This window comes from Thalassophryne amazonica, chromosome 14, assembly GCF_902500255.1.
Source record: "Thalassophryne amazonica chromosome 14, fThaAma1.1, whole genome shotgun sequence".
NCBI lineage: Eukaryota > Metazoa > Chordata > Actinopteri > Batrachoidiformes > Batrachoididae > Thalassophryne > Thalassophryne amazonica.
The window spans coordinates 15,207,904-15,235,464 of NC_047116.1; the positions used below are offsets into that span (position 1 = coordinate 15,207,904).

General features: G+C 41.3%; 1 protein-coding gene across 5 annotated transcripts; it reads right to left on the reverse strand.

Annotated features, from left to right (window-relative positions):
• On the reverse strand, positions 1–26,264 carry tfg (trafficking from ER to golgi regulator). Of its 5 annotated transcripts, XR_004564777.1 has the most exons (9): positions 26,138–26,264; positions 21,707–21,921; positions 21,466–21,549; positions 15,142–15,288; positions 13,343–13,510; positions 12,874–13,017; positions 2,579–2,698; positions 1,477–2,499; positions 1–1,334 (listed from the first exon to the last, which is right to left on the reverse strand). XR_004564777.1 is itself a non-coding variant. In XM_034186246.1 (8 exons), exons 2-8 carry the CDS (start codon positions 21,888–21,890, stop codon positions 2,102–2,104), a joined length of 1,224 nt encoding a protein of 407 aa, XP_034042137.1. In that variant the 5' UTR covers positions 21,891–21,921; positions 26,138–26,264; the 3' UTR covers positions 1–2,101. The 5 variants fall into 5 exon arrangements, 4 of the variants coding, with proteins under 4 accessions (XP_034042137.1, XP_034042136.1, XP_034042135.1 ...); XM_034186246.1 differs by having other exon boundaries at positions 1–2,496; positions 2,597–2,698; XM_034186245.1 differs by having other exon boundaries at positions 1–2,499; positions 2,597–2,698.
• Between the last annotated feature and the right edge of the window lie 1,297 nt (positions 26,265–27,561).

A 27,561-nucleotide genomic window follows, 5' to 3' on the forward strand; every position in this document is an offset into this window, starting at 1 on the left:
TCCAAATCAATCCCAATCATTTATTAGACTCCAAGGAAAAAAGATACATATTATACATAATTAATCTCACGTCAAGGTGGCATTTGATTTATTAGTAAAAACCAGTGACAAGAGAAACAGCAAGCTAAACTGGAGGTGTTCTAACAAGCTAAAACGTCCCGACCCTTGTTATTCACATCAGAACCTTCACTTCACGAGTGTTCAACAGGGGGCAGTATGACAACTACATCAACGTGGTTCCCAAATTAACCAGGAAAGAAAAAAGGGGGTGGTCACACTTCCATTTTGGCTGCAAACCTCAGCAATGCTGCAATCACATATGACTGGATTTGTTTGAGGAGGTGAAATACACGCGTTTGCATGACAAATCAGGGCCTAAAATTCATACTAGGTTGTACTAGCGTGAACTGAAGGAAATGTCAAAAATAGTGGCTGGCATCATATTAATCATCAATACTTTTTATTATATAGAGCTTGACTGAAGAATTAAATGGTCCCCAAACACACACACACACTAATATATATATATAAGAAACTGCATCAATTATAGGTAGTTAGATTAAAAAAAATTCTGCAAACTGGAGGAACAAAAAACACCCCCCCCCCCACCACACACACACACAACTTAAAAACATTTGCAAACACACAAAACTCATGCAAACATTTTTATAATGCATCTGCTGCAAATTGACACAATGTACCCAAAAAGTGATATCCTGCAAAACTCCACAACACAACAGAAATACAACACAAAGAGGTTTCCTGCCAATTTTTTTGTTTCTTTTATTTATGATTCTACTCCTAAAACAATTCTATTTAAACATTTTACTCGCAGTGTATTGAACAGTGAAATTCCTCTGGGAAGAACCCTCTTGTTGTATTGTTTAGTACTTCCGTTGCGTTGTGGAGTTCGGCATCTGTGATTTTGGGTGCGTTTTGTGAATTTACAGCAGACTATCAAATTAAACTGTTGCACATGTTGCAGGTTATATTTGTTGGTGTTCACCATGTTTGCAAGCATTTTCTTTTTTCAATTAGCATGACATTTTTGATCACCTACCTGTTGCAAACTAATGTAGATAGTGTTTTTTTTTTTAGTATCCTTTTTTTTTTTGCATTTGCTAGTATTGTCTTAATTTGAAAGAGTTCTAATCTCTCTGGGCCACCATAGTCATACCTTTCCATTCCTTTGTTTTTGTTCCGGACATTGCAGGCGCTGTGCGTAGCTTGTTGCATCTCTATGATATATCATTATTTGTGGTCCAATCAGACTCCATTTTAATGCAAGCAATTAGTATGCTATATGAGGTGCAGTCTGTCACTCAAGTACAGGTCTTGGAGGTGCAGAAAAGGCAGTTTAGTTGGTGCAATTTCTTACTAGAATTGTTCAGCTGTTTTTAAATAGCTGTACGTTTGTTGGATACAGTGTGCCATTGTTAAATTTTATCTATATATATAATAACTTCAAAATATCACCTCTCCTAGGTAGCTAAGCTCATATCACAGCTTGCCAAGAAAGTTTCTGGCTAGAGAGTGAACTCATAAAACAAGCATCTCAATCTAAAGTATCTTCTGATAATTTGGATTAATCCAGTAACCCAGATAATAGCATCAAGTGAAGATGATTAACACCACAACAATGACAATTTATCATAACAAGACAGGCTTCTGTTGTGGCCCATTTCAGCAGGCGGCTAAGCTAAATGCTGCATAAGGCAATGTCCAGATGCTCCTCGCCAATTTATGCGAAATACAGATGCTGATCTTTTGCAAAATGAAGTGTAACCAGTTGGCAACAGTTCGCTTCGTCTTGCAGGTGTGTGCAAACAGACTGTTTAGATTTCCACACAGCAGACACAATGGGGTGGCACAAAAAAAGGGGCGAAAACAAAACAAAAAACAAAACAGACACTAGGACAACAACAGAGTTGTTTGAAGGACTGACAGCATACAAACACTAACCTTCAGAACCGGCAAAGCTTGTGTCGCATTTGGAATTCGTATTTGTACAAGGGAAAGGGCAATTTATGCACTCACCCTAAACACAGTTGGAGCCACAAAGGAAGATGGGTTTGGGGGGTGGAGGAGAGTGAGAATCAGTTTACCGGTATCCAGGACCTGGTTGAGTGTAACCCTGGCCATAAGGGGGCCGGTTGCGGGCATAGGGGTTCGCAGCCCCGGGCGGAGGGGTACTGCCTGGGGGTGGGGTGTAACCAGGTCGGGTCTGGTATCCTGGGCCAGGCTGAGAGTTGGGCGGCAGGCTGTAGTTAGCAGGCTGGGCGCCTTGGGAGGTATAGTTTTGGGGAGGAAAGGCTCCTGGTGGATACTGCTGGGCACCCTGAACTGGATGGGATGGCTGCTGTCCGCCCTGGAAACCCGGGGCTTGGGCTGGACCAGGGGCAGAAGCCTGGGAGGAGGGAGGTGGGTAGTTCTGAAACTGCTGCGGCTGAGGCTGTGGTGGACCAGGCTGAGGGGCTCCGGGTTGGGCGCTATAACCTGCTGAAGATACAAGAACAGAGGGAACATATTTAATTTACTCTCAGAATAGGAAGGAGCCACATCACAGAATGGTAAATACCTTTTTGGCTACTCTTACCAGGGTACTGCATACCGTACGGCTGCTGTTGCTGCTGGGGTGGAGCACCTGGTTGTTGAGGAGGGTACCCACCTGGAGCCTGGTACTGCTGGTACATCTGCCCTGTAGACACAAACATAAGCCAAATTCTGTGACTGACAAATTTTGCTTTTATGCCAATTGGAAGCCAAAAATGAACACTGAACTTCACAACCTTCAAAATAATAAACTTTACCAAATGTACACAAGCAAAGACTTGAGGAACTTTAATTGTTTTGATGAAAAACAGTTGGACTGTTGACCCACAGTGATTATGTATTCTTACTCAGCACAATCCTACCTCTGAGCAAGCCCACATAAAGGATTTTTAAATAAACTGGTTAAAGTAAAAAAAAAAAAAAAAGTGAGAGTTTTTGTTTTTAAACTCAATGGGAAAAATAAACAGGTATTTTCTGACTGCTTCTTTCTGACTATCTTATTAACATTATTATTTTAGTATCAATGGTTACTCAAATAACCTGTTCACAATTCCACACAACTCTCTTGCAGGGTTTTGCTTGAATACGAGGTCTATTAGAAAAGTATCCGACCTTATTATTTTTTTCAAAAACCATATGGATTTGAATCACATGTGATTACATCAGACATGCTTGAACCCTCGTGGGCATGCGAGAGTTTTTTCACGCCTGTCGCTTACGTCATTCGCCTGTGGGCAGTCTTTGAGTGAGGAGTGGCCCACCCTCTCGTCGATTTTTTCATTGTTTAGGAATGGCTCAGAGACTGCTGCTTTGTTTGATCAAAATTTTTTCAAAACTGTAAGGCAGAACTGAGTGGACACCATTCGATAAATTGAGCTGGTTTTCGGTAAAAATTGTAACGGCTGATGAGAGATTTTGGTCTGGTAGTGTCGCCGTAAGGACGGCCCACGGTGCCTGACGGCGATCTGCGCTTCGAGGCGGCAGCGTCTCGCCGTTTCAAGTTGCAAACTTCCTAATTTCAGGCTCTGTTGACCCAGGAAGTCGTCAGAGAACAGAGAACTTTCAGAAGAAGTCGGCATGAGGAGTTTATTTGGACATTCCATTGTTAACGGACATTTTGTAATGAAAGAACGTGCTGGCAGAGTCGCATGTCGGGCCGGACCCGACCGCGGGGGGTCGCGACAGGAAAAACACCGTTGGAAACCTTAACGGGCAAGTTGGAACATGCCCAAGCTGTTAAACAATTTCTCAGTTACTCACTTGTTGAAAACCATCAAAAGCCGCCTGAATTTTACAAATGGTTTTCAACACGGAAGTGTTTTTCCTGTCGCGGCGCACACAGATTCGCTGAGTCGTCACGGAAACGACTCGGCGAATTTGCGCGCACGTCTCATTAAAAAATGTCCTTAAACAATGGAATGTCCGCATAAAGTCCTCATGCCAGCCTCTTCTGAATCTTCTCTGTTCCCACGACGTCCTGGGTGAATTAAGCCTTAAATTAGGATGTTTTCAGGTCGAAACAGGCCGACGACGGCGCCTGGAAGTGCTGCGCGACGTCCCGCTTCATGGGAAGTCCTTACACCGACAGAAACACCCCATAATCTCTCATCAGCCGTTAAACTTTTCACCGAAAACCAGCTTAATTTCTCGAATAGTGTCCACTCGGATATTCCTCACAGGTCCAGAAAAAATTTTGATAAAGCAACGCGCGCCGTCTCGAGCAGCGTGTGAAACAAAGGAATTCAGCCGAGAGGGCTGGACCACATCTCACTCAAGGCCTGCCCACAGGGAAATGACGTCACCGACACGCGTGAAAAAACTCACGCATGCGCACGAGGGTTCAAGCATGATTGGTGTAATCGCACGTCATTCAAATCCATATAGTTAAAAAAAAAAAAGTGTCGGTTTCTTATCTAATAGATCTCGTATAGCCAAAACAGACGCTGATTGTAATCGCATGTCATTCAAATCCATATAGTTAAAAAAAAAAAAAAAAGTGTTGGTTTCTTATCCAATAGACCTCGTATAGCAAAAACAGACGCTGATTGCTTTTGCCTTGCTCAACATGTGTTTTTATTAAGTTCCATGTAGTTTGAAATCAACATCTTTGTCAGTTAATTTAACTTCTAAAGCTTAGGCTGCTTGTAATAGCAATGATCCATAATATTGTGGTGATGAGCTAAATCCCCAAATGGATCAGAGGCTTAATTTCCTCTCGAGTGAGATTAGAAAATTAAAAATGCAGAAAAACATGGAAAAACCTGGGAGGGGCGAGGACGTTTTAAAGACACTCTAGCAGTATGTTTGAAGGAAACATTTATGCATCTGGACAGAATAACACAAGTGCTTCAGTGAATCCAGCTGTAACCAGTTTTTGTGTAACCATTTGTTCCCATTAGCCCAAAGAACTCTCACTCGAGCGCATTTACAGTGAACAGCGGCGCTCCGGACTGTATAGGAGAGCACGCAGGTGCCCGAGCAGACAAAGAAACATTTACAAAGAGTTCAAGGACAGAGTGGCTCCTCACATTCTGGTTAGCACGTGTGTCCAATAATTCAAAGTGAAAGGTGCCATCCCACTGCACCGTTTCAACTATGACCTCATCAGAAACCACCGTGACAGTGGATGACATCTTTACGATTCAAACTTCATGCAAGTCGGTGCGGTTTCTCAACACAGCAAACATTAAAAACATTGAGACTAATCAATATGCTTTTGTTTAACACCGATACTAAAGCAAGTCATTGTATTTTGAGGACAATGGAGCTCTTTATTTCGCTCCCCTTTCTTGTTGTCAATTAGCCGAGAAGGTTTCCATTTGAATGCTCAGCAGGCATGCAATGTCTTGGCAAACAAAATCTTCCATTAACAAACTGCACGGTTACTCCTAAATTCTCCTGCCTGGCACTGAAGTTGGTCTGATGACATATGAAAAGCACAAAGAGCCGTCGGTAAAAATGGGCCCGCTGATTTCTCACATGCCAGTGAAAGTGGGGTCAATTTTCTGCTTTCTGCAACTGCGGAAATTGTGGTATTTTACTCTCGGGAGAGTAACAGTGCAGACTAGTAGAGGTGGGAGTAAGTCACTGTCAAGTCAATCTGCAAGTCCCAAGTCAAGTCTCAAGTGAGCTTGCAATTCATGACTTGAAAGTGACTTGATTGTGACTTACTCCCACCTCTGCAGACTAGAAATTCTTGTCATATTCTTCACCAATTGTGTCAGAGAATAGTTAAATACCAAAGACTAAATAACTCTGTACTGTAAAAGAAAAAGCAATGAGGCCACTGACGTGCTCATCTTTATGATCACTGAATGTTCACTCAATTTTGTTTTTAATTATGGGAGCAAATCATCTTCTAAAAACCTAGAATTTTATTTAACGATGTGGGCACTCGATGCATGTGTACCACTGCCAAGAAAAAAAACACCCCTGCTTGGAACACTGACATGTGATACACATTTAAATCGAATGGGTTGTAGAGCCAGTTTATTCTGAGTGCTGCTCTGAACTCTGGGTACGAGAAGAGGATGGAAGCAGGAAGGACATCCAGCATAATGTTTCCCAAGCACCACCACTATTGCTGTCCAATAGCATGCATATGAAATTGGGCTACTGTTGGGGAAAGAAGAAGAGGTGGTGAACATGTCCGGAGGTAGCGAGAGAGGAAGAAAGATAGAAGTGTGGAAGTGAGAGTTAGGACTGTGACTGCCGGCAGTATGAGCAAAGACAGAGAGAGTTGGCTGATATACCAGAGAGGAGAAAGGCAAACAATTTCCGTACAAAAGATTAAGTGGAAGAGAAGTAAGTCCAGGATCCTCAGAGGTAGGGTCAAACTGTTATATCATGGTGTGGATGGGAGAAGAAATAGTGTTGGTGTCATTCTTAAAAAAAAAAAGGAATGCTAAGAGTGTGTTACAGGTGAAGTGAATGTCTGACAGGGTGATGAGTGTGACGTTGGAAACTGAAGGGGTGATGACAAATGTCATCAGTATGTATGCCCCACAGATATGTAGTGAGGTGGAGAAAGACGTCTTCTGGCATGAGTTAGATAAGCCGAGAGTTTACCCAACGATGGAAGAGCAGTTAGTGGAACAGATCTCATTGGGCACGTTGGTGAAGGGAACAGAAGTGATGAAGTAATGGGTAGACATGGTATCAAGGAGAGGAATAAGGAAGGGCAGATGGTGGTAGATTTTGCAAAAAAAAAAAAAAAAAAAGGAAATGCCCGTCATCAACATTTTAATAAGAAAAAGCGCAGGGTGAAGTATCAAGAATGGAGAAGGTGCACACGGAAATGCAACCTAAAAGAAATTGGAGAATAAGGTTGTGACGGGGGGAGTGTAGGTAGACAGCATCAGATGGTGGTTTGTAGGATGACTTTGGAGGTGAACCAAGGATCAGATGGAAAATTGGAGTGAGGAGGTGAGACAGACCCTGGATAGAGGGGATGTGATTCTGGACAACTATTGCAGATGTGTTGAGGGAGACAGCTTTGAAGGTACTTGGTGTGATGGCTGAACAGTGGAGGGAAGACGAGAAGAACTGGTGGTGGAACGAAGACTTAGAGGAAATTAACTAACAGGTTGGTTAAATAAAAATTGGGAAAGTCAGATGATTAATGTAGACAGGAGTACAAGGAGATGAGGCATAAAGTAAAAAAAAAAAAAAAAAAAGATGCGGGAAAAGCTAAGGAAAGTGCACATAGCGAAAAGTTCAAATCCAGTTCAAATCTCACCCCTGCCACATTTCTCCATGTAATGTCGAGTTGTGTCAGGAAGGACATCCGGTGTAAAACCTGTGCCAAATCAACATGCAGATCCACCTTGGATCTGCTGTGGCGACCTCGAGTGAAAAAAGGAGCATCTGAAGGGATTTACTTACTTTTTTTGGGGGGGTCTTACCATAAGAATAATTCAGTTAAGATTTGCACTTGGCAAACAATTTCTCACCAAAATTACGATGTGATGAGCAGTTCTTGAGATATGGTGTAATGTGCTGAGGAGCACGCTTGCCGAGTCAGGCAAATCATGGTGTAATATGCACAATTTGTTTTTTTTCTTTTGTATTTTATTTTGGGGGGTGTGGTAGCATGCAGGTCTCATAAATGGTGTGTTACCAATCTGTTTGCTCATCAACAGCTCTCAGATGAACACAGCTATATTTGGAGTATAAGAAAGCACTGGCTTCTTGTGTGTGTGTTATAAAAGACACAGGAAATGACACGTGGGTGTCAGACCCCGCTGGCTTCGGGAATTCACCTCAAGTGTAGCTGAAAGGTTCATTATACTCCTGCTGACACACCCGACCAAAGAGGGGGTATGTAATGAACCCACACTTTGTTTGGGGAGGACAGAAAACTAAAGTTGGGGAAATGTCAGTGGAACAAATTATTTGGCTCTACAATGACCTAAAAGACAATGAATAAATAAATAAATAAATAAAGGGATTTCACACCAAACACACGTGCCCATCTAATAAAAGAACCACAGACATCTGTGATAAAACACGTGTTTATCATTTGTTATTTAGCTGTTAATTACTGCTGAGGTCCTTTAACTTTTCCAAGATAAGAATGCGTGTCATCTGCTTACGGAACCGTGGCAACAAATAAGACGAGCTTGCATAAATATGAGCTCAAGTCTGCTTTTAAAAAGGCCTCAGATAAAACTGCATATTAGCTGATGGAAATCAGTGTGTGTGTTGGGTTCATTTATTTCTTATACCTATGATGTCACAACACTTGTTACTATATAACAAAGCTGTGATTGGTTAAACTCTTTGGCAACAGCTTTTGCCTTTACAATACAACTACTATGAGCCTGCAACTCCTTCAGAGCTATCTTCTGTCTCTTAGTGGCTTCACTCTCGTACGGTCCCTGTTTTGGAGAACATTGTGTTCAAAAGTTTTACAGCTGTGACATCCTGTTTCCACCACTTAAAATCTTTTTAATTTAATTACAATCAAAGGGACTTTTAGTGACCTGGAAAGTTTTCCGTATCCATCTTGACTTTTGGCTTTTAGTCACCCTTTAACAGTTGTTTTGAGGTTTGTTTGTTTTATTTCTCCCCCTCTTTACGGTGTAGATTTTGTCAAAAGAAACCCCTTGATTGATCGCAGGTCAATTCCATATCACCATTAGTACTATAGACAGTCAGAATAAAGGAGATGAAAATGTACGAAGCCAGTCATTTGGTGCTTTACAGGGCGTCGTTCCACTAAAATCGCACACAATCAAAAAATGCGCAGAAACAGACTGGAACAGCTTACTTCAGCTTGCCTCTTAACGGGCTGGCTTACCACGTGCAGACCTGGAACCCGGCTGGCTTATAAAGTGCAAGCTTGGCAACCAGCACGAAAATGAAAGAAAAGAGCTCTCAGCCAAACATGATCAAAAACCACATCAAACGCTGCTTCAGCTGTAAATTTTTAATCCAGTGGAGTACGATCAAACAAGTTTCATGCCGTAGTCACTATGAATACACTGAAGAATTTCGAACATGTCTAAAGCTGTTAAGACTGTGAATACCTGGACGTTACCATGCACCATCAACGATTTCAAGAACTGGGATGAAATTTATAAACTGTTAAAAATTTGCCTCCCGATTTTTAATCTGGTGTTGATGTTGACCGTAACGATTGAGTATACTAAGTTTGTTCAAGATTACCAAAGATGGATCAAGAAGTTACTATGATGCTTCAAAACGTACCCCAATTTTCTATTCGGGATTAAACTGTGCTTTGTGGAATAGCCCCATTACAGTTTTAATATATTCAGACCACTTGGTACAAATAATTTGTTTTGACCATAAAATGGATGCTAAAAATCGCACCAAACAAACCACCACAGGGGAATTTTTTTGTTTTAAATGTTAGTGTAACTGCAGTACAGAAGAAATAGGACCTACACTGGTGGTGGTGTTTACATAGAGTGTATAGCTCATCTTAAAATGAGCGATTTAATTTGCTCCAGATTTTGTTTGTTCGCAACAAGCTCAATAAATGTGAAACTGTATGTCAGCAGGAAATAAGGTAAGCAAGTTATTTTGGCTTTTCTCCCCCCACTCAATGGGCCTCATGTATCAACGTTACGCGCTTGTGGCGTAAATTTCCGTAGTAAATTTGAAGTACATCAAAGTTGCCGTGACATGTATCAAGCAGTGCGCACCTGCCCATTTCCGGCGTACGCCCGACGTGACCTTGATAAATGCGGCAGGTGAAAACAATCGTAATTACAATGAACACGCCCATAAATATTCAGACTCCGCTTCAGACACACCCTCATTTCACGACATGGAAGCCAGGAAGACGGCAAAGAAAAAGAACTTCATCAATCATGACGTGTGCCAATAGAGCGTTAAAAGCGGCCGTCGTATTAATTGTTTTGTAGTATAATCAAAAAGTATTGTTCTCTTTTCACATGTCAATAATTCTTGACATGTGGATATTTGCTAGCTCAATTAATAAGACACGCCTTATTTTTCAGATTTCTTTATTTTTTAAATTTCTTTATTTATTTTATGTTAAATGAATGGAGAAAACAAAATCTGATTGCAGCACGGGCGAAGGGAATGACAACAGTACAGTTGTAATTATCAATTTCATTGTCTAAAACGATCACACCACATAAAGTTAAGCTCAGCGCTGCTCTGGCTCCAGGCTCGAAGTGTGGAGAAAAAGGCGGTCAGCGCTGTGGCCACGGATCGTGCTCCACAGACCAACAATCCCGCAAAAGCGGGATTTGTATTAATTATTATGTAGTATAATCAAGAAAGTGTTATTTATGTAACATATGCATTGATTTGTACAACCCCTGGCAAAAATTATGGAATCACCGGCCTCGGAGGATGTTCATTCAGTTGTTTAATTTTGTAAAAAAAAAAAAAGCAGATCACAGACATGACACAAAACTAAAGTCATTTCAAATGGCAACTTTCTGGCTTTAAGAAACACTATAAGAAATCAGGAAAAAATATTGTGGCAGTCAATAACGGTTACTTTTTTAGACCAAGCAGATGGAAAAAAATATGGAATCACTCAATTCTGAGGAAAAAATTATGGAATCATGAAAAACAAAAGAACGCTCCAACACATCACTAGTATTTTGTTGCACCACCTCTGGCTTTTATAACAGCTTGCAGTCTCTGAGGCATGGACTTAATGAGTGACAAACAGTACTCTTCATCAATCTGGCTCCAACTTTCTCTGATTGCTGTTGCCAGATCAGCTTTGCAGGTTGGAGCCTTGTCATGGACCATTTTCTTCAACTTCCACCAAAGATTTTCAATTGGATTAAGATCTGGACTATTTGCAGGCCATGACATTGACCCTATGTGTCTTTTTGCAAGGAATGTTTTCACAGCTTTTGCTCTATGGCAAGATGCATTATGATCTTGAAAAATGATTTCAACATCCCCAAACATTCTTTCAACTGATGGGATAAGGAAAGTGTCCAAAATATCAACGTAAACTTGTGCATTTATTGATGATGTAATGACAGCCATCTCCCCAGTGCCTTTACCTGACATGCAGCCCCATATCATCAATGACTGTGGAAATTTACATGTTCTCTTCAGGCAGTCATCTTTATAAATCTCATTGGAATGGCACCAAACAAAAGTTCCAGCATCATCACCTTGCCCAATGCAGATTCGAGATTCATCAATGAATATGACTTTCATCCAGTCATCCACAGTCCACGATTGGATTTTCCTTAGCCCATTGTAACCTTGTTTCTTTCTGTTTAGGTGTTAATGATGGCTTTCGTTTAGCTTTTCTGTATGTAAATCCCATTTCCTTTAGGCAGTTTCTTACAGTTCGGTCACAGACGTCGACTCCAGTTTCCTCCCATTCGTTCCTCATTTGTTTAGTTGTGCATTTTCAATTTTTGAGACATATTGCTTTAAGTTTTCTGTCTTGACGCTTTGATGTCTTCCTTGGTCTACCAGTATGTTTGCCTTTAACAACCTTCCCATGTTGTTTGTATTTGGTCCAGAGTTTAGACACAGCTGACTGTGAACAACCAACATCTTTTGCAACATTGCATGATGAGTTACCCTCTTTTAAGAGTTTGATAATCCTCTCCTTTGTTTCAATTGACATCTCTCGTGTTGGAGCCATGATTCATGTCAGTCCACTTGGTGCAACAGCTCTCCAAGGAGTGATCACTCCTTTTTAGATGCAGACTAACGAGCAGATCTGATTTGATGCAGGTGTTAGTTTTGGGGATGAAAATTTACAGAGTGATTCCATAATTTATTCCTCAGAATTGAGTGAGTCCATATTTTTTTCCCTCTGCTTGGTCTAAAAAAGTAACCGTTACTGACTGCCACAATTTTTTTTCCTGATTTCTTATAGTGTTTCTTAAAGCCAGAAAGTTGCCATTTGAAATGACTTTAGTTTTGTGTCATGTCTGTGATCTGCTTTTTTCTACAAAATTAAACTGAATGAACATCCTCCGAGGCCGGTGATTCCATAATTATTGCCAGGGGTTGTATAATGGCACTGTTTATCATGTCGATCATTTTCATTTTTATGTGGATTCCAGTGCTAGTTCATTTTGGTGTATAATTTACACCACCTCCCGACTTGGTGTATATTTTCAGTGCACTGTACACCAACGACCACATTGATAAATGCCAAGTAGTGCAGCCATTTTGGCGTACACCCCATATATGCTCAAATATCGCCGTACGCAACGTTTATACATGAGGCCCAATGTGGCCACAGAAGATCAGATATGGGATCTGCATGTTGATGTGATCTATGCATTTTTAAAAATGTGACAAAATGTAAATTATGTAAGAGTTAAATCATCTTGAAGAGATCAGTCTTTTACATTTTGGCACTGCAGCGCATCTCCATGTGTGCTTCACACTACAAAACTAAATTCATGATTTCCTTTGTCTTCCACCTCAATATTTAAATTTACTTTGTCATAGTTTGTAGAATGTAGCCTACATTCAGTCTCTATTTACCAAATATATAAATGAGTGGAACCTGGAGGCTTCTACAGAAACCAAGATGTGACTACTCACACAACTGGTGTGACTTATGTTGTGATTTGTTGCTGTATAAATGGATTTAATTAATTTGGAAACTGGCGTTTTGCAGATTTTAATAAAATGAATTGATTTTTTTTTAAATTTGCACTACATTTAATCATTTGCAAATTCAGATTTGTTGCAGACACTTTGCTCAAGGTGACATCATGGATGTGTGACACCCTTGCTATCATGTAGAAATCACTCCTTACACATCCCTGGCCCACTGTGCACGCTCGTTTGGCTATAGCAAAATAATACATGAATATGTCTCACCATCCATGGCTGCTGGGGGTCCCTGCTGTACTCCAGGATAAGGGGCCTGCTGGGGGTGAACTCCAGGCTGAGGGGGTGCAGACGAGGAAGAATTGATGCTGTCAGGGGTTCCCGAACGATCCTCGGCCGCAGCTGCAGGTGGAGCTAGACGCGCACACGAGAGAAACAAATGTATTACATGACAAACGCCTGATATGTGATGTGCTCAAGAGTCACAGGATAAAAGACAATTCATTTTGACCTGCAGACTAGGACTGACTGCTGTTGCCGCTGTCCACATCAATGCCAGAATCATAGCCACTAAGTGAAAATTGCTTTTATTCTGTGTAAATAAAGCTGGACATACATGGATCTAATCAATATTATGAGCTGCATGTGTTTATCACCTCCTGTGACAGACACATAAAATACACGCCTACCTATAAAAAAGTATATAAAAAAGGTACTTTTTTTGCATGGTGGGAAATACCTGGGCCCTGTTCCTCACTCAGACCAAAAGCAGAGATGACGTTCTTGTTGACCTCGTCCTGGTTTTTTAGCGGGTCGAAGGCAGACATACTGGCTGCACTGACTGGGGTGGCCTGTTTTACTGTGGGGTCTGCCGGCACCACCTTTCCTTCACGTCCATCCACTGATTCTAGAAATGCGCATAGAAATGACTGAGGACCAACACAGACAAACACAACTTTCACAACAATTTCAGTCGATTAAATGAGACTTATTACAACAAAGGAAAGTGTGCCACCAGTTACAAGGGCCTAATTATCCCAAGAAAGAAAACAACAGAAATCCACTATTTGTTTCAGTATGAAACTGTGAGTGTGAACAGTGTACGCTCTTTTATGGCTGCCCATGTGAACAGAAGCCCATCACTTGTGCAGAATCTCTCAGTCAAACCACTGGTTCATGAACGGTGAGGTAATCAGATTACTGAAGAAACCCGTTTAACTAGCGCAGCACTTGATAAAGGGAAGAAAAACATGGCATTCTTCTTTTGGTCTTGTTCCGAGAGATCACCACGTGTGATTTGGCGTGAGAATGCAGACTACGACAGACCAAACATCTTACTAACACGTGAATTCCACATGACATCGTCTACTTCAGATAAACACTGCAGAATGAGCAGAAGATTGTTGTGGAGTCCAGACGGAACTTGGGCTCACTGCGACTAAACAACTTGACTTTACTGCACTGAGATGACACTCGTACCTTGATGCTGGCTAGCTACCAGCCAACGTGGTTTCGATACTCGTAGCTTCATGCCAGCTAGTCAGTGACCAGGCGGTTTCGACACTCGTAGCTTCATGCCAGCTAGTCAGTGACCACGCGGTTTCGACACTCGTAGCTTCATGCCAGCTAGTCAGTGACCACGCGGTTTCCACACTCGTAGCTTCATGCCAGCTAGTCACTGACCACGCGGTTTCCACACTCGTAGCTTCATGCCAGCTAGTCACTGACCACGCGGTTTCGACACTCGTAGCTTCATGCCAGCTAGTCATTGACCACGCGGTTTCGAGAACTCGTAGCCTCATGCTATCTAGCCGTTGACCACGCGGTTTCGAGAACTCGTAGCCTCATGCCATCTAGCCATTGACCACGCGGTTTCGACACTCGCAGCTTCATGCCAGCTAGTCACTGACCACGCGGTTCTGACTGTCATAGCCTCATGCCAGCTAGTCATTAACCACGCGGTTTCAACACTTGTAGCTGTGGGCTGATTAGCCACAGACCACACGACCGTGAAATTCGTAGCTTGATGTCAACTAGCCACTGACAATGTGGTGATGATACTCGTAGCTCAACGTCGACTAGTCACCAACCACATGGTGATGACAGTCACTATCTGTGTTGCCTAGACTCACTTCTAGTCTGCAAGAACCCCTATAACACCTCGCATCAGGGGCAAGAGCAAAGAGCTGAAGAACTGAGAATAGTTTAGTTTTTTAAGTTTTCATCGTAAACTTTAAATTTACAAACTACCATTAGAGAGTGCGTTATTGCCTTCTACTTCCTGTTACTCCACGCATGCGCACAGTAATCAGTGTGACAGACATGCTAACAGTTACCAGCAAAACCAACGACAGCGAGTGTTATGATGAGAAATAAGGATGATGTTCTGATGGGACACGCAGTCATTATCAGGAAGTGTCTGTTGGTGTTGGAGGATAAATGTGTTTTCCCCAAGCTCTTTGACTTCATTGCAGAATGAATGATTAAAGGAAGAAAAACTGTTTGTGTGGCAGAGAGACGAACAAAATGAATTCTTACCACTGTCTGGAGTAATGGCAGCCAGGCCGTGCTCTGTGGGTGGTTCCAGACTATCCAGGAGATTGTTGACTTTGTTCCTGAGCTCAATGAGCTCTCTGCGCAGGTATTTCACCTGACTGGATTCCAAAGGCCGCGGCTGACCATTCACTGAAAATAATACAGGGACATAAAACGACAAGTGAGGTAGGACAGTGAAAATATAAACGTCAATAACTCTTTTTGGTGTTGGGGGGGGGGGGGGGGGGTATGCCAAGTCAAACATTTTCCCATCTCAAGTTCTGTAGGAGTTTGACTTCATACAGGTGATTGATAGAACTGGAGACTTGATCACTTTAACAGAACAATGATCCCCTCGGCTGCACCTTAATTACTTTCCTGAACCGACGCCCCCTCATTGAAATAGATCTGGGGAGGTGATGGTCTAGTGGTTAAGCGTTGGGCTTCAGACCAGAGAATCCCCAGTTCAAATCCCAGCCTGAACAGAAAATCACTAAGGGCCCTTGGGAAAGGTCCTGAACCCACTAGTTGCTCCCGGTGTGTAGGGAGTACCTTGTATGGCAGCACTCTCACATCAGGGTGAATGTGAGGGATTATTTGTAAAGCGCTTTGAGTGACTGATGCAGATGAAAAAGTGCTATATAAATGCAGTCCATTTACCATTTATCATTATCTGGGACAGACTCTAAATTCTGAGCATTTAGCCAGACAAATACCAAAATATTTATAATCAATCATTTGTCACCAAACAAAGTCTCTGAATAATGACTGGTTCAACCTTCTCCAATGTGATTAGTTGGTTTCCCCAAAGTAGTTTTAAAATCACAATTTCAAGGATTTGGACTTTTGAACTGTTTGTCAAACAATCTGAATGCATCACAGTTCTTGGAACCTCTGATTGGTAGCAGCCCATTTTTTTTAGTGACTTGAGCTTGTCTTATCATGCAGCTCCATTTCCTCACCAGAAAACCTCTCACTTTACTCCATGATCAAGTTATTGGAATGCCTGGCTCAAGGACCTGGCGCTTGGGATAAGAAAGTGACTGATGAGCTCATAGTACCCTATGAGCTCATCAGTCATGCAGAAGCTTTTAGATCTAAATTAAATCTATTAGCGGTTAACACTGAATAACTGGAATTACAGTGATCATCTGAAATGGGGCTGCAACCATGAAGCAATTTGTGACAACAGCTAGAAGGATACTGACGGTATTAGTTTATTATCTAGTTTGTATGTCAGATTCCACATTTAATCGAGAAACTGATCTCAAAATGAAGTGATCATGATGTGATACATTCATGTTTCCCGGGTTGACCTGCAGCCATACAGGCACTGTTAATCACATCTAAAGATTTTCATTAAAGCTAACCTGCATAAAAAAAACAAGGACCAACTTTAAGCAAACTGTCAAAACTAGACAGGACCAGTTGGCCATTAAAACAAAAATGTTTCTGCTTATCTGCATACAGCCAGTGACACGCACTACACTGACTCACAACCAACATGAGATTCCAGCAACTTTGACTCACGAACTTGACACGTGTCTGGAAATGGCTGATCCACGTGAAGTCATGAAATGAAGAAGAGCCACAACTATACTTTAAGGAGGATTACAATAAAACAAAAATCTGCTCTCTGTCCAGGAACAGTGGATCCAGTGGACTATAAGCTACGTCCAGGTGTGACAAAACATTCAAATGATGCCACATTACTTTTGCACGTGCGCACACACAGAGCCATCATAAAAAAAAAAAAAAAAAGTTTACAGACGGTGAACAGATGGCTTTATGCACTCACAAGAATGCCTTTATGTTTGATGTGAGAGGAAAAACAGACATGAAGGCAATTTTTCAACACTTTTTTAAGCAGACAGCTACTTTTGCATGTGCGGCAATTTGCACGCGCGCTAACACACAGACACACACACAAAAAAAAAACTTCCAGAGAAGCAAAAAATAGATCAAGTCATGAAGGGCACAGAACGTAGTGGCGCTCGCACCGGATGATGTGAACTTGATGACATCATCAGGTCATGATTTTAATTGGCTACTTAAATCTACAGTCACAATTGGTTGTTAATTTACACCCCCACACGTTCAAAAGACAAAGATTTATTTGATAAATGCCAACATTGTTTGAATTAGAGGTGATGCAGGTGGCTGGGATTGGTCAGATGTGTCCTGCACAACCCATGTCGCCAACTCAACAGGATGGGGGGGGGGGTGTCTTAGTGTAAACAGGATGAGAGCGAAGGAAACTACACTGTCACTACAGATTAAAGGACGTTCCGCTACTAATTGCGCATGAGCAAGAACAAGTCACTTTGACATTTGGAGAAATAAATATTCCTGATCCAAACATTATTACAAGTGTTATGATTGAGTGGTGTGTTTTCCCACATTATTATTATTATTTGAAATATTCAACACCTTCAAACTGAAGGCTTGAAAACTGCATTTGTGCACCAAGTCCGTGAAACATAAAGCAATGATTTTTTTTAAATGCACAATAAAAAAAAAAAAAAGTGATTTAAAGTTAGAAAATAGTGGTGCATAAAGCTAAGCTAATAAGTAGCAGGTGAGTAAAATAAAAATTAGACAATGTGCACAACACGCATTAAACTTTGCTGTAATAATTCTGTCTTGTTTGCTTTCTTGCAAATATTCTCTTTTGATATATTTCAATACACTGGAAAATCAGAAATTGTTGACTCATTTACAGTGATAAAAATAATGTGAGCTAACATACTGTGCAAACCTCGACTTGTCCAAACCTTGGACGGGTCATGCATATTTGCATAAGTGATACCATTGCTGTACATGTGTGGAAAAACAAATAAAGTGCCCATAATTTATGAGTTTGTTTGTTCTGTGATGCTGTCAAATCCATGCACTTCTGTGATCATCTCTCGGCCTGTATGCAATTATGTTTTTATGAATGCATGTTAGCAAGACATCTTAAGAACTGCTAATGTGGTTTAGATCATCATGTTAGGTACACTGGGCCTATGGATAGGGAGAAGGGATTTCATTTTGATTAGAATGGGCTGCATTTATACAGTGCTTTCCCATCTGAATCAACTAATTTAATTTTATACAACACCAAATCACAACAAAGCTGCCTCAAGGCACTTCACACGAGTAAGGTCTGACCTTACCAACCCCTAGAGCAAGCACACAGACAACAGTGGTAAGGAAAAACTCCATCTGAAGATACTGAAGAAGAACCCTCAAGCAGACCAGACTCAGAGGGGTGACCTGCTGCTTAGGCTGTTCTAACAGTTACAAGGTTTTTACAAAGTTTACAAAGCTGAAGAAACAGAAAACAGGAAATCAAACTGTTGAGATGAATCAGAAGCTCAAAGCACTTTACAATCATGCCTTCTTGTAAAATGTGTAAATCCTTGTAAACATTTGAATGGCCTGAGCAGTGGGCCACCTCTCTTAGCCTGGTCTCCTTGAAGCTTCTTCCTCATAATAACAAGAGGGAGTTTTTTTCTTACCACGGTCACCGATGTGCTTGCTCAGGATTTGTGTGAAGCACCTTGAGGCAGCATTGTTGTGATTTCACGCTATATAATTAAAATGAATTTAAGCCTCATAATCTCTCTCTCTCTCTCACACACACACACACACACACACACACACACACACACACACACACACACACACACACACACACACACACACACACACACACACACACACACACACACCAGAGTGCTGCCATGCAAGGTGCTCTGCAGGATTAAAGACCTTCCTGAAGGGCACTTAGTGATTTTTCCAGTCTGGCAGGAGTTTGAACTGAGGATCCTTTGGTCTCAAGCCCACTGCTTAGCCACTAGACCATCACTTCCCCCATCTGTTAATGATCAAGATCAAATGGCTAATTTTTTGGAAGCAAATTTTACTTTTAATGAACTTGACTGTTTAAAATTGCACGTAGCATGTTCTCTACACAACTGTTATTTTGAAAGGTCTGTGTGGCATCATTGTTCGGAACATTTCTTAATAGGGCAGTGCGGTCTCATTTGAACCCTGTGTGATATCACGGGATTTGACCACTTATGGGGACAGCCGCTCCCGTTGTGCAATATATACGCAGCATAACTTCACATGGAAAAATTGTGTGCTGTTTTGTTTTGGACTACAATCACCGAACCAGTCGCAAAATCTTTTTTTTTTTGGTTCCCAGTGGAGAAGGGAAGACAAGGCAAATGGGAGACGTCATGTCGTTAAGTGTTAGCCTACATAGCTAACCAGAGTAGCTATGTTCTCTCGCCTGCAAAGTTTCCTCAACATGTTTATGCTCCAAGTCATAAACTAACTGCAACACATGTCCACTTTCCCACCGCACTGTCACTTTTTCTTTGCCTTTTCACTTTGTTTGCATGTAATTTGACCAACAAATTCATGAAAATGCTGTGTTTTTGTCCCCGGAAGTAGAGAAAGTACATCATGTGTCATATTCTACTCCTTTAGCACCTGCCCTCAAACGAGACTGCGCTGCCAAATTGAATCATAAAGTTAAACAAGCAATGTCTGTGCTAGTGCTGAGTTTAGTCTTTAAATATGAAATTCATAGTCTGATATGGTGTATCCAACTAGGTGGCGGTGCTCAGCACATTTTCTTTTCCATACAGGACTCAGGAACAATGTCTCAATAAAAGTATCAATACATTCGTGAACAGTGTTTCAAATGTGCCTTGACGCATATGCAGTGCTGATGAAAAGTTTTGTCACTGTTGGGGATTTTCCTGCCTCCCGGTAGCTTAATGTGGGGCGCGAACTCAGTAAACTCAAGGATTGACAGGAAACGGACTTCGACGGGAAAAACAAAGTTGCATTTGGCATTGATTTGGTGCATCAAACTTCACTATGACCTCATGAGTTCAACCTTACTTTCTGTTGAATTATCATCTTTTAATCTGCTAAGTTACAAGATGGCATCATTCATCATTTTTCATATTGTCTATAAAAACTGGCTGGGATTTCTTCTCTCTGGCTAAGATTTTAACTAGCCAGAGAGAAGAAATGGTTTGAGAGAGGTGTCAAGGAAGCATTCTTTGTAAAACAGTTGAAACCCAGCCTTAACCGGGGGGCGGGTCTCAGACACGCTTTGTCTCCTGTTTACAATGGGGTACTCAGGTCAAAGCAGTTTCAGTCTTTTGTTCATGGTAATGAGTCATTCACGTTATCAGGAGAGTCGTCAAGGGAGCCATCAGGGGAGGCTTCCATCCCATCATTAGGAGAGTGCTAACTAGAGCACAATAGGTGCTAATTAGAGCTATTGTTTAGTCACTAGCCTACAGCAGTCGGCCTCTCGGTAGGAGGGGTCTGGCTAGGTTAAAAACTCCAGCTTTTGTTGGCTTCTGGTTCATTCTTCTCTACAAGAGTCAAGATAGAAGTCAGACTACCAGAGCAAGAATTTTAGCTGAGGAAGCTTCTGTGATTTGAAGCGAAACGTCCTCACGTCAAGCAACCCAGTCCAGTCGAAGATTCAAGCTTCTCTACTATGGAAACCACCTGGACAACTGAGAGCCTACACAGAAACTACCCACTCATCTATAATTTTGTTATCTAAACTCTACACGGTTACCAGCAGCTCTGAAACCAGCTGGATGCATGTTGCGAAACGCAGTCAGGCTTGAGCACACTAAAACTACAAGTCACCAGAAAGAAAAAAAATAAAATGTGTCCAAGACGTCGGTGCTTTTGATAGGCATTGTAACTACAGAGCTACTGGGTGACTATGGACAAGGTTGGGGTGCAACATAATTAAAATTTCTCATGGGGGAGGTGATGGTCTAGTTGTTAAGGTGTTGGGCTTGAGACCAGAAGATCCTCGGTTCAAGTCCCCGCCTGACTGTGTAGTGAGCACCTTGTATGGCAGCACCCTGACATCGGGGTGAATGTGAGGCATAACTGTAAAGTGCTTTGAGTGTCTGATGCATCTATATAAATGCAGTCCATTTACCATAATAAAAGGCAGGAGTGGTTTAACCAGCACAGTGTTGCTTCATGAATGCATCAATTAGCAAATGTGACACACTGTCTCTGTATTTAACCAGTAATTAAAAATTACACTTCAAACTACAAGTGCAGATAACTGCCATTGGAAACCGAGGGTCACTTTGTGCAGCACGAAGCTGGACTGCCCCCTGGTGAGAGGTTAGTGGAAGTGAAGCTCCACTCAACTGATCTTGATCTTATTATGAAGAATAGAACACAAACTTTTAAACTTTTGAATTCATCAGTTTGAATTTGCTGGTACAGCTGTGTGTGTTTATTAAGAGTCTACAGACAACAAATGCTTTCATAACTTACCAAACAAAGTCAGTTTGAGTATTCTACTACACTGGATGGCAAAGGAGAGGTCAGAGCTGTCGAAGATTGTGATGAGATCATCATCTACAAAACGTAAACACAAATAACTGTAACCAAACATCCTCCAGCAAAGGAATTTGCTGCAGCAAAATCTCTTGCCCGTTCCTACCCCCAGGAAATTTGTCACAAATCAGTCATCATTTTCAAGTGTTGATGGAAGATTTCTACATCTTGAACCCACCTTCATCCTTGTATTTGATGGTGACCTCGTCGTTGCTCTGCAGCTTTCCCCTGAAGACGCGCTGCATCATTAGCACTAGCTCATCGTACGTAATGTCTTCATTATGGATGGGGATGCGTCTGATGTCGTCGCCCAACTGTGCTTTGATAATCAGCTTCCCACTCAGGTCCAGTTGGCCGTTCATGGTGTTGTCCGACCGCTTCTGTTCCCCACCACTTTAAAAAGGAACGAAGGAACAAAGGAAACGTTTTCAGGAGAACGAGCCTGCTTGTCTTTGCTCTCGTTTCATTGGTTATATGCTGTAGTAACACTCAAACATCCTCACACAGAATGAAATCACATTTATTCCAACTCTACATAATGAGGAGAAAAAAAAAACATGTGAGGCCTTGTATTTATAAAATCAGGCTAAAGATGTAAAGAATGATTTTAATCTCATGTAAATTTGCATTTTTAAAGCTGTACGGACTTTCAAATTGCGCAAGCTTTACAATGCTGATTTATTTTTGTAAGACAGTACAAAATTACAACTCTTTTTAATGAAGAGAACATATTTATCGGGGGGGTCCATGGCAAATATTTTATTTTCCTTCATAGGCCATCATGCAGACAGACCACAGGGGGAAGCGCGTGTGCGCATGCATGAAATTTTGAGATTACCCACTTGCTTGATCTGCATTCCCGGGGGCGTGTACATATCCAACGTCAACAAGATGCCCTGTAACCTACTTCAACGGCGTTATCTAGTTTCAAAAACAGTGTTTTTAGATTTAGAAGTGTTTATTTCTTGCTACCTTTACAAAATATATTAGATTTATACAGAAATAAACCGTTTGAGTGTTTTCCACCATCTTGGTTTACTTTGCTCGAGTGAGCAGCCAGCTGACATCACGCTGCCTCTCTTTACACCAACTGGCAGTCACTGTGTCCTTCCCAGCATCCTTGCTGGGAAGCATCGTGCAGCTTGGGGGAAGCCTCCACATGATCTATGATGTCACTACCAAATGTATGCCATCACTTTAATTTCTACCCATCAGGGGTTGATATTCTAAATTGTTTCCAGACAGCAAACATTTTGCTGTCTGGCAATATCACATTATTAATCACTTATTTAAATGCTAATGAATAAAATTACAGTGGTGCTAAAGAAAATTATTTTTATGACCTAAAACTTAAAAAAAACAAAAAAAAAAAACAAAGGCTGTACACCTTTAGGTAAATAAAGTAAAAAGAAAAAGTTTTGAAATTTGTTCTCTGCAAGGATTTAATGCTGATCAGACTGACAGAGGACATAATCATCAGCAAAAAAGTAAATACTGCACTGTTAAACCCAGATATAATCACTATTCAAAAAACAATTACTCATAAGAAAACCAAGTCAGAACTACAGTTTACATGTCATTACACCATCACAGACCAACTCCAGTTTGTATCACATTCAACCTCGACTAAATAATCATCATTAATTCTTTGGAAGAATGCTGCTGTGGGTGTGACCCTTCAGTAAGAGTTATTTCTAATATGGTATGAGTGATTGTGTTACATCAGCTGACATTTTGTCATATGTTTGAGAAGATAATTCTGAAGAAAGGGCGAAGCCCTGATGTTTGTGGGTAAGAAAATCAAACAAAGAGATTCACTTTGCAAATCTTCCCAGCAAGCTTTAGATTCACTCTACTGTAGAGTCTAAGGGTCAAACATCACCCAGTGAGGTGGCCAAGATGGTTCTCTAAGACTATAGATCACAGACAGAGAAGAAGCTTCCAGCTGTATTAGGTGGATCTTTGACAATCCTGCGTACATTTCATACAAGACTTTTAGAACTGGGTTCTCACTTTTGTTAATTTCTCCCACCAAGGAGGCCATGTTTATGCCTAATTTGATGCATCTGGAAGTTTACATGAAAGTTCTTAAGTAGAAAGCCTACAAGCAACCCATAAAAACTGTCAAAATTCACAATGTGGATAAAAACAAACTAAATGAAGAAACAAAAACCTTCCATGATACTGAAAAAAAATATTGTGGGTGACTGTCCTCAAGTAGTCCAAACAGGATAGAGTTTGAGATTTGACTCTTGTCAAAGAGTGAGCCATCTTTGGCATTTATTTCTGCCTTTTATCTTTTAGCAAAATTACTCAAAGTTGAGAACTGCTTTTTGTTCAAACTTGTCAGAACTTTATTAGATGTTGTTTGATATGTTCACGCACGTTGTGTAAAAGGCACACTTGAAGAGCACATATATCCACCAGGGTATTACTAGCTAAAATTAGAGCAGTCAGAATTGAGATTTTAATCCCCAGCAATCTTTGTGACACAAAATTAAAATATAATGAGGACACTGATCATTCCACCCCAGAGACTATTTCGTTACAAAAAAAATCCTCATCTAACCCAGAGGGTACAGGTTTTCAATTCTATCTGCAGGTGAATACACTCATGAACTGTAAAGTAAGTGAATCTCAAGAAATCTGACACTTTAATCACATACATACACAAACTAATGATGGCCAAGTCCAAAACGTCATTCAAAGTGTGGACTTTATTCTTGATCCAGGATGATTACAGCCCTCACTCATCTTCTGAAGTGCTACAATTTAGCCACCCACATCATGTGCAAAGTTAGGGGCAGTGAACATTTCATCACTAACAAAGGGCAAAGGTTGTTGGACTCCATGATTTTACCCTACAGCCACTCCATAGAACCAGTGAACACAGTAGGAGCCAGAAAACATTCCTGACAAATGCAACATTCACTAGAAAGAAGTCAGAGGCTCCACCTCTATGCAACACACCACTCAAGTGCTTGTCCATCAACTGGCTAAGATATCAAGTAACATACTGGGGATCCCACAAACTCTCAGATGTCCCACATATTCCGAATCAAACGCTTAATGAAAAATCAATTTAGGCCACAAAAAGCATTCAAAGACCACCAGCAGAGTTAAATATAAATAGGCCAATTAGTGCTGGGCTTTATCTCCAGATACCATAGCATGAAGGGAGTAAAAGTCTACATTTGCCCCTAGATGGGAATCACAGATTACTTCCCCAGTCAAGACCAGTACCCATCTGCAGCTGGGTGGAGTGGGACAATGCAAATGAAATGGCATGTCCAAGGACACAGCCAGATAGCCTGACAGACAGACAGACACACACCTGGGCTCAAACCCTGGTCTATACATTGGTAGGCCCAACCCCTATCCCACTAGGGATGGGTAACCAAAACCCAGTATTTGTGGGGGTTTTTTTTGGATTAGTATTAAGTATGGGGCTATGGGATGCATTATGTCTTCACAACTACAGAGAGACACACGTGTGTGTGTGTGTGTGTGTGTGTGTGTGTGTGTGTATACACTGTTAAACTCTGCCATACCCATCCCTATATCCCCCAGAGAAACCTGCTCTGCAAAGTTCTCTTAATTCTTCAGGACATCCACATCCAGCAGACTGAAATATTATGATGGCCAGGGGTCAATGTAATAATCAAAAAGTCAATTCCTTTGAAGCACAGTTGGCCACTGAATTTAGTTTGTACTCTGAAGAGCACTACTCTAGTTCAGAAATCTGCATTTCAAGTGTAACTGCATGTTATGGAGACACCTAAGTTTGCCTTCACATTATGGTTCAGGTCGTGTACACCACTTCACTTGCTTGAAAACTAACGAATGTTAAATCCACTTTCAGATCTGTCAGATCCAGAATGCTAAGGATTGTGTGGGAGCTAGCACACTTAGCATGGAGTTACCGTCAAAATGGGTCAACAACCAATGGATTACTGCGTTATTTTTGCGACTAAACTGTGGATCTGAATACAGCGAATAATAATTTTAACTCGTATTCAACACTTCACTTGGAAGAATCATAAGAATTAGAAGTTCGCTAAATTTGTTAAAGGGATAAAAAGGAGGAAAGCGTTTTAAACCGCAGTCATCTGCTTTAACGCAAACACAGCCCATGAACGCTAACGCACAATAGGCCATTTAATCTGCTGTCAGTGACATAATTTAACGATAAATGCTCACGAAAATGCCACACACTTAATATACAGTTTTTATTCGTCGCCGTATGTTCCAGTACACAAAACCTGCCTCGATCTCACTTTTAAACAGAGCAACTTGCTGTGTAACTTTACACATCTGGCTAAGCTACATGAGCTAACGCCTTGCGTCGGACAATAATTTTTTTTGTATGACATTTAATAAGAGTTTAATAACCGATCATTTTCAGTTATCGGCACGTTCTAAGGAAACTCCGATACGCATTTGGGTGAATTTAAGTCTGATTTGATAACGAATCGCTGACACACTAATGCTAATTACAGTTCAAGCTACATGTTAGCCAAGCACTGATAAATGCGACTCTTCTGTGAATGAGAACGAGAGACACCGACAGTGTATTATGTGTATTTAAACTCCCAGGAAAGACTCTCACCTGAATCAGACGACTTGCCCACGCTGTATTTCACTGCTTTCGCCGAACTGTGACTGATTAGTCACAGAGATTAGCCTAGCTACACCTGAGTACAGGAAGCGTCTTCCAGTTGAGACTACGCCCACTAGTACGTGGCAACTGTTCTGCGCAGCCGTACAAAAAGCTGTGTGTGTGTGTCTGTGTGTGTGTATCAGGACATCAGGAAGGGCATCCGGCATAAAACTTGTGCCAAAATTGAATTGAAATGCAGGTCTTCCTTGGCTCTGCTGTGGCAATCACTGTGAGAAACAAGGAGCAGCTGACCCAGATATGAAAAAAACATTTATTTGTACTATTAATCTTTTTATATTACGATCTTGTTAGCATACTACTAATATGCCAATTTCATACCTTGTTAACTTTGTTTTCTTATGGATTTAAGTCTTAAATTCTTCTGTTTTCACACACATCAGTGTCAAATGCCATAAAGATAAAAAAAATAAATATCAAATCAAAGGGTGCGATAATGCAATAGAATAGAATTAGATTTATTATCATTGTCATTACAAATGCAACAACGAGATTACGTTTACACTTCAATTACCTCAGACAAAATACAGCAATTAATCCACAATTATTACTTGTTTACCATAGTAATGGCACACAACAAAATTAAAGACAACACATATACATTTGACATTGTTTATATGCTCTAAACTTGAAGCAGTTCATCATCCGAACTGAGGCAAAGTGGGTGAGGGCCCCAGCTTGGGGAGAAGTGGTGTGTGGTAGGGAGCAGGAAGCGGGGGGGAATGGAGCATGCTTCCAGTCTGTCCATGTGTGAGTCAGTTCTCTCCGTGTGGGAGTTAAAGAAGATACGGGGCAGCTGAATGTTCACCAAGGCTGTAGACATTCTTCTGGAGGAAAACAACGGGCAGTTTGTCCTTCAGAGGCTGATAAGCCTCCCATTTTGTGGTTGAGCAGTGAAAAACACTTTTACAGTTTCACATGAACAAACCAGATCCCAAATTATGAATATTCCCCGGTCTCTGAAATCTTCTTCTGCAAGGTGTGCATTTGCTCCGAGACGTCATCCAACTTGCGCCTGAGTTCGTTAACGCAGTCTGAGAATGCATCACCTTGCCCAACTCATTAATCATGATGGACAAGTGAGGGGTCGTGGTTCTGGTGGCAGCCGTCTTGCCAATTTTCTGGTAGGTCAGGGCAGCACATAAGCCAGTAAGTACCAGCCCCCCTACTATGAAACCAAACAAGTTTTTTTTTTTAAAGCTGACGTAACGTGAATTTCTCCTCTGTGAGATCAATAAAGTTTTATCTTCATCTTTATAAATAAATCCTCAACGTCCTCCACAGAGAATGGCGCAAAGCATGCGACTCGCCACGTCTCCCAGGCGTCGAGAACATAGCCCGCAGGGTAGGTTCCA